General features: G+C 40.4%; 1 protein-coding gene and 1 pseudogene across 1 annotated transcript in view; one reads left to right on the forward strand and one right to left on the reverse strand.

The window, feature by feature from the left end:
* The first annotated feature begins 1,589 nt into the window (after window positions 1-1,589).
* Window positions 1,590-12,469, forward strand: part of DLD (dihydrolipoamide dehydrogenase) — a 30,389-nt gene continuing 19,509 nt past the window's right edge. The window contains exons 1-3 of the mRNA XM_008703616.2: window positions 1,590-1,739; window positions 3,401-3,479; window positions 12,078-12,157. Coding sequence (XP_008701838.1) covers window positions 1,701-1,739; window positions 3,401-3,479; window positions 12,078-12,157 — 198 coding nt within the window. The 5' untranslated portion in view covers window positions 1,590-1,700. The remainder of the gene's footprint in view (window positions 1,740-3,400; window positions 3,480-12,077; window positions 12,158-12,469) is intronic.
* Window positions 10,561-10,661, reverse strand: LOC121105979 (annotated as a pseudogene).

Consider the following 12,469-nt stretch of genomic DNA (forward strand, 5'->3'; position numbering starts at 1 on the left):
ACCTGTACCTTTTTAGCCCTCACTTTTCCTCTCCTTGCTCACCCACAAGCCTTCTTATTGCGAGCATCAGAGATGCTGCCTGAGAGCCTTCTCTGGCTGCTGGTGCTCACTCTGCCCACGTATGGGGCAAGCCAGAGTGCCAGGGGGTTAAAGTCCCTGGGAGGAGTCCTCAGCTAATGACTGATGGGAGTTGATGGATGTATTTTGAGTAGGACAACTCTGAAGCATGTTCTCTGCTATCTCCCAGAGGTCTCCAGTGAGTCTGAGCACCAATTGTTCACAGTGGTAATCTACTCATTAACATATCTGAAATAGTTACCGTCCCTTTTTCAGCCCCTATCAATGCTTGTTTGGATCACCTCTCAAACAAACTCATTGTGCTCAAATGCTTATCTCTGGGCCTCCTTCTAGGGGTAGTCAACTAAAACAGTGACCCATTAGATAATGGACTAAAGGCAGGAGCTGAGAATGGCTACACAATTTTTACTAGGGATCATTGGCTATTTGGAGGTATCATTAATCATAAGTGAGAAAATATGTATTTTTAAATAAGATATTGGATAATTGAAACTAGGTGCTGGTAGGATCACCCAGTTGGATGCGTTCAGTAGACAATTGAAAATATAGAATTAGAGATTGGGAGAAAAGTACGGACTAGAGAAAAGGATCTAGGAGTTATCAGTGTTTGTAGGCAGGTGCTAAAGCCATGAAAATGGTTAAGATGGCTAAAATGCTGTGTATAGAAGGGACAGGGAGAATGGAATTTGGGTGACAACTAGCAGCCTCTATAATAAACACTAAATAAACATCATGGCTACCTTCTTCCCTAAGACTGAGTACAGCTAGGTAAGGAGTCATTTCTAACTAGTGTCTAAACCCACAGGGCCCAGCACAGTGCCTGGGCAGTAAACTTCAAGAAATGTACAATTACGTTTTATTCACACTATATAGTTTTCACAAAACAAGAATCAGACCTTAAACATCTACGCTCAATCTTGAAGACAATGTTTTTCTCGGTCTCTTATGAAAACCTAAAGTCTAAACCACTACCCCACCGATACTAATTTGCTTGAACAGAGAAGATAGTGTGTTTTCTGTGTTTTGCCAGTTAGCTTAGAGTAGGATGTTGGTGATGCCCAAGTCTGTAGCCCCGTCCCTTATACAGTATTTGCTTTGAGAGGAGAGGTTATGAAGCAGTCATCTTTCCTCTGCGCGACCTCGGGGGTATTAACCTCTCAGGGCCTCATCCAATTAACTGGTAATGCTCCTAACCCTTCATATGGTTGCTGTGGAGACGGTGCCTGGAAAGAGCTGAGATTCCTCAGCTTAGCACAGTCAAGAACCTGTAAAGCCTCGTTTTCTGCAGCGTGCACGAAGCAAACGATAGTCTTGTTTGTTTATTTCGTCCTCCAAGTATAAGATCACATTACAACTCCTCACATTTTCATACGACCGGTAAAATGGTACCGCAATCCCTCGCTGCCAGAAAGCACTACGCTTCTTACGACAGTGCGCGACTCCGCGCCTGACAGGAACGCCTAGTCCCGTGGCCCCTGACGGCGCGGGCCAATCGCGCTGCTCCCGACCCATGACGTAGGCTGTGCCTGTGCATGCGCAGGGCGGGGAGACCTTGGCGAGGCGGCGGCGGAGGAGCTTAGCGGACGCGAAAGCATTGGCGGAAAGGAAAGTTGAGCAGCAACATGCAGAGCTGGAGTCGTGTGTACTGCTCCTTGGCCAAGGTGAGGGCCGACAGGGTGGGTTCGTGCCGAGCCAGAGGCGCAGAACGGCCCGCTGACGGGGTCCGGGACGCGGCCTAACTTGAGGGGGAGAGAGAGGCCGGCTGTCTAGCCAGGACGGAGCTGGGACCGGGGCGGTGGAGAGGCCCCTACTGTTGTGTGACGGCCAGCAGTCCGCTTGCAAGCCTGGGCTCTGGGACATGCGGGTCACACACAGGCCTCTCCACCTTGGCAGAGGAAGTACAAATCGCACTTGACCCGTCTGGTCTTTTCATACCCTCTACCTTTTACTGATCCTAACCCCAGTCCCTGAGTGGCAATGGGCAGGTAACCTTGGGGCCGCTCCTTGAAACATCCAGAAGCAGTCAGCCCCGAGAGGTTGCCCTAGGGATTCCTCAAAGGCCTCTTCATTGTTTGCAGCTGTAAGCTAGCGTTCACTGCCTTGTCTCCTAGAGGCTTGCATTTTTAATTGCAGCAGTTTATCGTTAAGACAGCTTTCCCTTTTCATCCACGTACCGAATACAGCCAGATTGTATGTATGTGGGATTGTGGCTGGGTACTATATTGATGGATACCTTAAAGATAGTAATAAGATTCCTTTGTTTCTAAGATGAGTAGTCTGTGTTCTGAGAGTTAATGTAATATGCTAGGAGTCATACTTCTAGGCAGAGGCAGAACTGGGACTAGAAGTTAGGACTGACGTTTGGTCCGCTCCTCTTTGGCCTGCTGTCCTGATCTCAGGTGCCTTGAATTGCCTTGCAGTAGAGTACATTGCTGCATGAGTGTGGGTTTCATCATCTGCCTCTCATTTACCTGGTGTGATAAGAGCTATTTGCATTGTTTCTTTGTGCTTCACTGTTCATAGAGATTGTTCTGGGGATCATGATGGACTTTGGGAAATTGTAGTAGCTCTTGAATGTCAGTAGTAGTGCATTTTCCTAAGTTAATCTGGCCTAATTTTCTGTTCCCCAGTTAACTGTTCAGGAGCCTCTTCATAGGTTGTAGGTGGTAATTTGAGATAGGAAACAATCATTACAAGTAGATGATTGTAATAATAAAGATTATTGGGTACTTAAGTTAGAACTTTAAGAGCCCTTTTTAAAAAAGATATTTATTTGAGAGACAGACTGAGTGAGAGAGAGCACAAGCCGGGGTGGGGGAAGAGGCAGAGGGAGAAGAGGTCTCCCCACTGAGCAGGGAACCTGACATAGGACTCTATCCTAGGACCCCTGCCTCCTGACCTGAGCTGAAGGCAGATACTTAACTGCCTGAGCCACCCAGGTGCCCCTAGAAACTTTAAAAGCCTTAATTGTGACATTATAATGATCTCTGGCACCAAAAATTAGCCATGCTTTCTGAAAATTAAGTAACACTTAACACCTCTGAATAACACGTTTTGGGTAGGCTTTAGGCCGTATTTATATGAGGTGGTTTATTGAATATTCATAATGAAAAGATAATGTGGTGAGCTGAGGTTGTAAAGTTTAAGTAATTGTTACGAAAGAAGAGAAATTGATATGTAACCTCTGTTACATAAATAAAACCTCTTATATAAGTAAGTGCTTGACACATGTGCTCCAAGTCATTATGTTTTCACTGACCTTCAGTAGTTCTATTTTGAATTCATATTTTACATAATACAACATTTTCTTTCTTTTTTCCAGAGAGGCCATTTCAGTCGAATATCTCACGGCTTACAGGGAGTTTCTGCAGTGCCTTTGAGAACTTACGCAGATCAACCAAGTAAGTACTTAGTAATACAGTTTTTCCTCAAATAAGCTCACAGATCCTTTGTGTTAAAATGTAAAAGCAAGTGAATGTTAGAGTAATAATAATCGGTCATAGAATTAATTTGTCCATGTATTTGTTCATTTAAGTGTTTATTGAGCACCTAGGATGTCTAGGTGGTGAACTAGGCAAAGCCTTGCTCTTTTGGAACTGACAGTCTGATGGTAAAAAACAATACTCAAGTAACAGGAAAATATTTTGGTTAGTGATTGAAAATTAAAGCAGGTAATTGGGAGTGAAAAGACTATTTTAGATAGGATGTCAGGGCTTTTCTAAGGAGATGACGTCTGAGTGAAGAGAGTGACTGAGGTTATTTCAGGCACAGGGAAACAGCAGTGAGAAAGGGTCTAAGGTGAGAATTAGCTTGTAAGGTTTAAGGCATTGCAGGAAGGCTGGTGTGGCTGGAGCAGAGACCCATAGGATGTGAAATCGGAGTGGTAGGCAGGGATCAGATCATGGAGGACCGTGGAAGTCAGGTGAAGGACTTTGGATTTTACTCCAGGTGTCATGGAAAACCACTGAAAGGTTTTGAGCAGGGGAGTGATTTTTTTTTAATGTTTACATTTCAAAAGTTAATTCTGTCCACTGAGTTAGATTAAGTGTGTTGGTGGTTTGACACTGTGTAGGATGTTGAGATGACTTTTTTGACATTCTGGTTGAAAATTCTGATGGGCTTGTCAAAACATTTTAAAGGCTGGAAGGATATACCCTGAAAGGAAGCTATGGAATATGGTTATTTTCTTCTTGTTCTTTTTTTTTTTTTTTTTTTTTAGTATTTTTGAAGTTTCTGTAAAGGATGTTTGTTTTTAAAACTGGAAGTTAATGGGTTTGTGGTAAGGTATTTTAGCCTCCCAATACCAAGGGTATTATTTGAAATCATCTGTTTTGACATTTACTGGAATCGCCCATATAAGTAAAGTTGCATTAAAACTTCATTGTAGAAACCATTAGCTGGTGACCATTAGTGTCCCTGCATTCTCTGAAATAATTTTATCCTGTACCTTAACTGCTGCCAAACTAGTATCATCTGAGATATTTTATTGTTGGAAGAAAGAGTAGTGGGAGGATTTCCGTCACCAGTGACCAACAGTGAATGATTTACCTAGCTTTGAAAAGGGCAAGAAATCCTTTAAAAAATACTAATTTGATGGTGGGGAGAAGAGTTGGACCCATGATAACCTTTTTTTTTTTTAATGTTTCATATTTGTTTACAAAGGAATATTTTTTTTAAAGATTTATTTATTTGAGAGCAAGGGAGCAGGAGGGAGAAGGAGAGAGAATCTGAAGCAGACTCTGCACTGAGCACAGAGCCTGACATGGGGCTCGATCCCACAACTGCGAGATCGTGACCTGAGTTGAAACCAAGAGTCTCAAGGCCTAACTGACTGAGCCATCCAGCTTCCCCGTTATACCCTTTGTTCCTTTTTTTTTCCTTTCAGTTTTATTGGGATATACTTGTTATACATCAGTTGTCTTTGTTAAATGGGAATAGTACTTGTTCTTAACTCAAGCAACAGGAGAAATGTTGGCTTTTCATTTCCAGAGCAGACAATTAAAGATGTTGTGGCTAATTCTTCACCTTTGGAATTAACAAAGATTTATTCAGTGTCTTCTATTTGCCAGGTAGTCTTTGAGCAGGATCTTAGATTTTAATGGAATGAGGGTAACTGAGTGCTCATGAATCAAATTGTTTAGTGATTCCTTGACCTTGAATAAGTTATAAATCCCTTAGCACCCACATTAATACAGTGTGTAAAGTCTTTGGTTGGGTGAAGTAACAAGCATTGCATGTTCATATTTATATTTATCTGAGGTATTTATTATTTTTTTGAAAGATTTTATGTATTTTGGAGAGTTGAGAGAGAGAGTGAGCGCGAGTGAGCACATGTGCTCAAGCGGGGGGGGTGGGAGAGGGACAAGCAGACTTCGTGCTCAGCGTGGAGCCATATGCAGGGCTTGAACTCACGACGCTGAGATCATGACTTGAGCTGAAACCAGGAGTTGGACACTTAACTTCACGTGCCCCTGAGGCATTTATTTAATGGCTGTCTATTCCTGAAGGATTTACAGTCATTAGGGCAGGTCCCTGTGATTGTTTAATGCCTTTAATGGTACAGTAGGTACTCAGTACGTATTTATTGAATAAATATGAAAAATGGGACTATGTCTGGTTTAGTGACTGCTTTATCACAAGCATCCAGTATGGTGCCTGGTACAAAGTAAGTCCCCAGCAACAACAATAATAATATTAACTGATTCCCTGAGAGCTTCTGTCTCAGGCAGTCTTTAATCCTTGTTGCCATCTTACAAGATATGTGCTGCTCTTTCCCCCTTTTGTAAGTAGAGGTGCTGAGTCAGGAGAGGTCCAGCTAGGAAGTGACAGAATTCGGAAAATTATTCTGATTCTAGAACCTACAGTCTTAATCTCTGTTCTGTTTGGTCTGCTTCCAGTGAGTATTGGTTGATCAGACCAGCTTGAGAAGTTCAAAGCTTATTATATATAATACAGTCCCTGTTAAAACATCTGGATGGGGGCACCTGGGTGGCTCAGTCTGTTAATTATCTGCCTTTGGTGCAGGTCGTGATCCCAGGGTCCGGGAATTGAGTCCAGTATTGGGTTTCTTGTGCTCCCCTTCCCCCACGTGCTGGCTCTTGGTGCACTCTTGCTTGCGCGCTCTCTCCCTTGAATAAATAAATAAAATCTTAAAAAAAAATCTGGAAGATGTTTGAATATCTGTATGAACGAAGTTCATCAAAATTTGAAGAGTAGTGTGTATTATCATTGGTAGGACCTGGACCTTCCATTTCATAACAGGAATGGACTCCTGCCACTTAATCTCTCACATTTGCTACATTCATTCATTCATTCATTCATTCATTCAGCAAATATGGACTATGCACTATGTGCTGGTTATTGGGCTGGTTGCTGGGATAGAGCAGTGAACAAGTCAGACAAGATGCAGCTTTAATAGTTTATAGTCCATTTGGGGAAGACAAACATCCAATAAATGATTGTGATAACGACTTCACAGGCTAAGCATCTGAAATCTGTATATGGATTGTGAATGGTCACAGAGTTCTCTCCTAAGGAGATGATGTTGATATCTGAAAAGGGTTGGGGTGCGAGTGGGTCTGGGAGGAGGTGTTCCAGGTAGAAGGAACAGCATGTGGGAATATTTTGGTGTGAGAAGGAGCATAGTGCTTTTGAGGAGCTTGAAAAGGGCTGGTGTGGCTGATGTGTGTTGAAGATGGAGTTGATGACCTTTGCAGATAATGGAAGACCCTAACTCTTTATTTTAAGGGCAGTTGGAAGCCATTGGAATGGTTTAAGCAGAGGCATGATAATGATTTGTTTTTAAAGGGCATTCTGGTTGCAGATTGGAGTTTTTATTGGAATGCTTTTTCTTCTTCTCTCATTAGAATATAAGAACCAGGGCTGTGTCGTTTTTAGTTATCTCTAGACCTTAGAGTAGTATCTAATGTGAAATGCATGCTGTCAGCATTTATTTCTAGGTATATGGAACAGAATGTACCTAGGTAGACCAGCATAATTCTGTGGGTGTAAGCTAACTGTAATTCACTGTTGTGGAAGCTTAAACTGCATGGTATTGGCACAAAAGCAGAATGTGGTGGATGATGAGGCTAGAGAAGAGATTTGGATGCTGTATTTGGGAACTTGGATTTTATCCAGCAAGAGACAGGGAGACCTTCCTTAGCACCTGGCACAGTTTCTGGTGCTCAATAAATATTTGTTGAATTAAAAAAAAAAAAAGAAGAGGGAAACCAATGAAGGAGGGGAGAGTAACGTCTGAGTTGGATTTTAGTAAGAGATAACACTGGGGTAGCAGTGTGTAGGTTGGGAATGAGATTGGAGGTTGCGAGATTGGGAGGTGGATCTGGGAAGGAGGAAACATTTATTGAGTGCCTCATATGCACCTGCCTCTTCCCAGGGTCTTGACTGACATTATCTCTGACCTCACAACCTTGGGAGGTAGGTATTACTGTCACTGTTATTCCTCTGTTACATTAAAGCCAGAGAGATTAAATTATTTGCCCAAGAATTTAGGAAGAGGTAGAGTCCATATTTGAACTCCAGTTTTTCTTTTTTTTTGAAACTTCAAATCCTTTTTTCTTTTAGTATATTTCTCCTTTATGGATTAGGGAGGTTGTAGGGTTATCATCAGAAAGTAAGGTATTAGAATTCAAGATTTTAGAAGCTGAGCAGTTTTGGGTGATGACAAATATAGGGTGTAACTATGGAAGGGTCACTAAAATAGATTGGAGATTAAGGCCATTGATAATTTAAAAACAGCTCCCTCGCTCCCAACAATAAATAAACCTTACCAAGTAGCTCTTATACTCATGTTGTGAATTTGGTCATTAGTGATTACTGCCTTATGATATCTTTTCTTATTCCTTTTCTTATTTTTAAAAATAAGCTTGATTTATCTACATTTTGATATGTGCCTGTTTTCCCTAACTATATGTTAGGTTACTGAAGGCAGTGATTTCCACAAAAGGTGGATATTCATAAATATTTGTTAGTTTCATTATGATAATGGAGGAGCTTCTTGTCGTTTTAGTTGGCGTTCCTGATTTCCCTGGAGATGATGGGATCATCTGAGTGTTTTGAGTGGCCTTAGAACGAAAGGTGTAGGAACAAGGGCTTCTAAATAGAAAGAACCTGCTCTGAAACCTGGCTACATCAGCTACTAGTTGGGCGGCCTAATGCAGGTTATTTAGTTACTCTTGGCCTTATTTTCTCCCTGTGAAACGGAAGTATAATAATTGTGTCATAGAGACATCAGGAGGCTTATGTCAACATGAAGACACGTTGACAACATGAATAAGACAACATGAAACATTTAGCTCACTGCCTGGTACAGAGTAAATTACCCATATGGTAGATCTCTCGGACTGACTTCTTAGTATACATCTTGCAATTTGTTGATGACTATAATTGATTTGTAACTTGACACCTTGATTTCAGTGGTAGCCTTAATAACATGGTGTGCTTATTTTCCTCACCATGTTATAATAAGTAACATTTGTAGAATACTTTTTCCTGCCTTTTCTCCAGTTTGTTTCATGGCATTAACTGCCATGTCTGTTGAAGTCAATCACGCCTGATTGTACCTCACTATTTTTTAAAGTATCAAGCTGATTGTTTTTTTCCGGGTAGTTCACTGCCTCCTAAAATGCGGATTGCTATCCAACTGTCTTCTGCCGTATTTCTAACTTAGTCCTCTTTCTCATGATACCAATTTGTATATCCTATTCAGTTTTTCACTCCAAAAGGCTAAAATTTTCCATCTGTTTCATTGAACTATTTGTCTGTATCCTGATTTTTAAAACTGTGAAACAAACTGACAAATGTTTTTTGACAAGGGGATGGTAATGTGTTGTAAGCTTTGACCTGCATGCAGCTTTTGGTATAGGTGAGAGCCAACTGTTGGTTTTTCCAACATTTTATTGTGCAAAATTGCAAACATTTAGAAAAGTTGTAAGAATTTTACAGTGAACACTCATAGATTGTTCCACTAACATTTTACTGTACTTAAATTATCACAGGTCTGTTCATCCATTTATCAGTCCACCTTTTTTGGTACATTTCCACGTATATTGCAGATATCCCCTAAATACTGGCTTGTTTTTGAATGTTTGTCACTGAATCACACCCTCCTATATTCTCAGCTGACTGATCTTTAGATAAATACTTCATTTTTCCCCTCCTTTTTCTGTGCTCCGTAGCACATAATGGAATGGTACATCTAATATCTTCAGTGAGAGGTGAATAGTTCTGAATTTCTGGTATTTTGTGTAGTTAAGAGAAAAAAACGAAGATCACATTGGGATCACATGAAATTCAACTTTTTTTGGCTTTTCTGTATTTAAATTTACTTAATAAACATATTTTAATCAGAAAAGATGTTAAAAATTCAAAAACCCTGCTTTTGTAGCTTTTGTTTCATTACTGTGCTTTAAAAATTAGAACCCAAATTAAGGGATATTGTTGAGGCCATTGTTTGGTTCAAAACTTGAAAATAGATATGCATTTTATCGTATACTTAATTCTGAATATGAATCCGGGAACCAAGCAGTGTAGCCAAACAGCACAAATGGATCAGTGAAAATTGAAGCAATACTTTTTTCATGTGTTCGACTAGCTATATTTTTTTTGTGTACTGAGTAATCCTAATTATCATCTGATATAACCAAGGAGAATCAGTCCTTGTATTTATTCAGTAGGAAACATTCTTAGATTTTGTCAGTTGGATAACTTCTTAGTTATCTTCCAACACTGAGGTTCCATGATTTTTTTTTTTTTTTAAGATTTTATTTATTTATTTGACAGAGAGACAGCCAGTGAGAGAGGGAACACAAGCAGGGGGAGTGGGAGAGGAAGAAGCAGGCTCCCAGCGGAGGAGTCCGATGCGGGGCTCCATCCCACAATGCCGGGATCACGCCGTGAGCCAAAGGCAGACGCTCAACGACCGAGCCACCCAGGCGCCCCTCCATGATTCTTTTCAAGCCAGCAAAGGTTTTTTGATACTAGCACTCCCATCCCCTGGGGGATAGGTGTTTTGTTGGGCAAAGGGTGACCAGAGATCAAAATTGCCATCTTCGTAGGTCAGAATGTAGCTACCATATAGCAAATACTTACTATGTATGTTCCAGATACTATGCTAAGCTATTTATATATGCTATTTTATTCTGTATTATGACCCTATGAAGGAGTTTTTTTTGTGCTCTTTATTTTGCAGATAGGGCAACTGAAGGTAAAGCAGGTTAAACTATTCTCAGGTCAGATAGCTAGTAATTATAACACTTGATTATTGCTCTCGGGGTTTTAGTTTATGATATTTTAAATTTGAGAATAGAATACTGTTGAATAATGGAATGACCACTGGAAGTAAATACAGAAAGCTTTATTTTGTCTCTTCCACTCACTTGCTAGGTGACTTTGGGCAAGTTAATTGACCTCTCTGAACCTAGCGTTTCTTATCTGTGAAATGTCAGCTATTTTTATTTATTTATTTTTATGGAGCGCCTCACGAACGTGTGTGTCATCCTTGTGCAGGGGCCATCTTCTCTGTATCGTTCCAATTTTAGTATATGTGCTGCTGAAGCAAGCACTGAAATGGCAGTTATAAGGCATTCCTCCTCCTAGGAAGTGCCAAGAATCAAACAGGATAATAGATGTGAAAATGGGTTATAAACTGCTAAATGTTTGGGGTTGTAAGGACAGTGGAGGGGGAGGAGAAAGAAGGGTGACTGTCTCCTAACAATTAAAAGTGGTTATAGCTTTATTTGAACTTGGCTTGAGAACAATGGGAATAATTGGACTTTTCCATTAGTGTTATACTTATTACATTCCTAAGGTTGCTGATACAAAGTTTAAATTTTGTATCTTTTTATGGTAAATATCCAGAAGTGTTCATTTAATGTTCTGGTTAGCCTGTTACCATAAACTGTACAAAATTTATCAGCATTCAAATAAAGTTCAAAACATGTTTGCCATCCGTTACAGGGAAGCTGATCTTTGTCTCTGTATCTCAGAAGTACCTGAAAAGGGTGTGATCAGTCTTACGTTTATTGGTAGTAATAAGGTATTATACAAATAATTGTCTTATTTAATCCTAACAATAAGTCATTTAAGGCAATGTTATTGTTCCTTTATGACAGAAAAATCAAGTCCCTTGGTCACGCAACTAATAAATGGCAGGGCTGAGATTTGAAGCAAAGTATGTCGGATTCCAAAGCTTTCCTGGGGCACCTGGGTGGCTCAGTTGGTTAAGTGTTTGCCTTCGGCTCCAGTCATGATCTTAGGGTCCTGGGATTGAGCCCCACATCGGGCTCCCTGCTCAGCTTGGAACCTGCTTTTCCCTTTCCCGCTCTCCCTTCTTGTGGTCTCTCTCTCTCTCTCTCTCTCTCTCTCGCTCTCTCTCAAATAAATAAAATCTTTAAAAAAAAAAAAACAAACTAACAAAGCTCTTTCCCTCATACAGATAATGTCTTTCAGTGTTACTAAAAACCTGTCTTGTTATTTTTACATAAAACTGTGGAATTTAGGAAGGTCAGTGGATACAGTGGATATAGAACTCAGATGTGGGGTGCCTGGTGGCTTAGTCTGTTGAGGGTCTGACTCTTGGTTTTGGCTCCGGTCATGTGTGGAATCAATCCCGTGTCAGACTCTGGGCTCAGCGGTGAGTCTGCTGGAGATTCTCTCTCCCTCTGCCCCTGCCCCTGCCCCCACTCGCATGCACATGTGCACTCTCTCAAATCTTGAAAAAAAAAAAAAAAAAACCTCAGTTGTATTTCCATATGTCATAATGAACAAATAGAAAATGAAATTTAAAAATCTGTGCCATTTTCAGTAACATCAAAGAACGTCACGTGCCTAGGAATGAGATAGGACTGTGTAGAAAATGCTGGTTATTTTGTACTTTCTTGGAGGTTTAAAATATCAGATTTTTTGTTTCTTTTTTTAATGCATTGTTTATGGCCGATATTAAGCAATTTACTGTTTATATTGATTTACTTTTATTATAGTCGATGCTGATGTAACAGTGATAGGTTCTGGTCCCGGAGGATATGTCGCTGCTATCAAAGCTGCCCAGTTGGGCTTCAAGGTAAGGTTTAGACTAAAATGTTGATACATTTTTATTTGGGAAGAGTTGATCGTATTCACATCATATTCGAATACAAAATTCTTTGCACATAAATAGTAATGGTAAATTTTTGTTCTGTAAATTATATTTAGGCCGAATGAAGAGTGTTTGTTATTCCATTGCGGTGCTCTCATGAAATAGTGAAGTCCATTATTCCCTCCTTCCCCCAGTACTTTGTACATTTGGCTTCTAATTCCACTTTGCAAGCTATGGTAATAGAACTAAGAGCAAGTGTTAATTAACGTTAAACAAACAAAAACATCTCTGAGCATA

This window comes from Ursus maritimus, unplaced genomic scaffold, assembly GCF_017311325.1.
Source record: "Ursus maritimus isolate PB19 unplaced genomic scaffold, ASM1731132v1 scaffold_3, whole genome shotgun sequence".
Classification (NCBI taxonomy): Eukaryota; Metazoa; Chordata; class Mammalia; order Carnivora; family Ursidae; genus Ursus; species Ursus maritimus.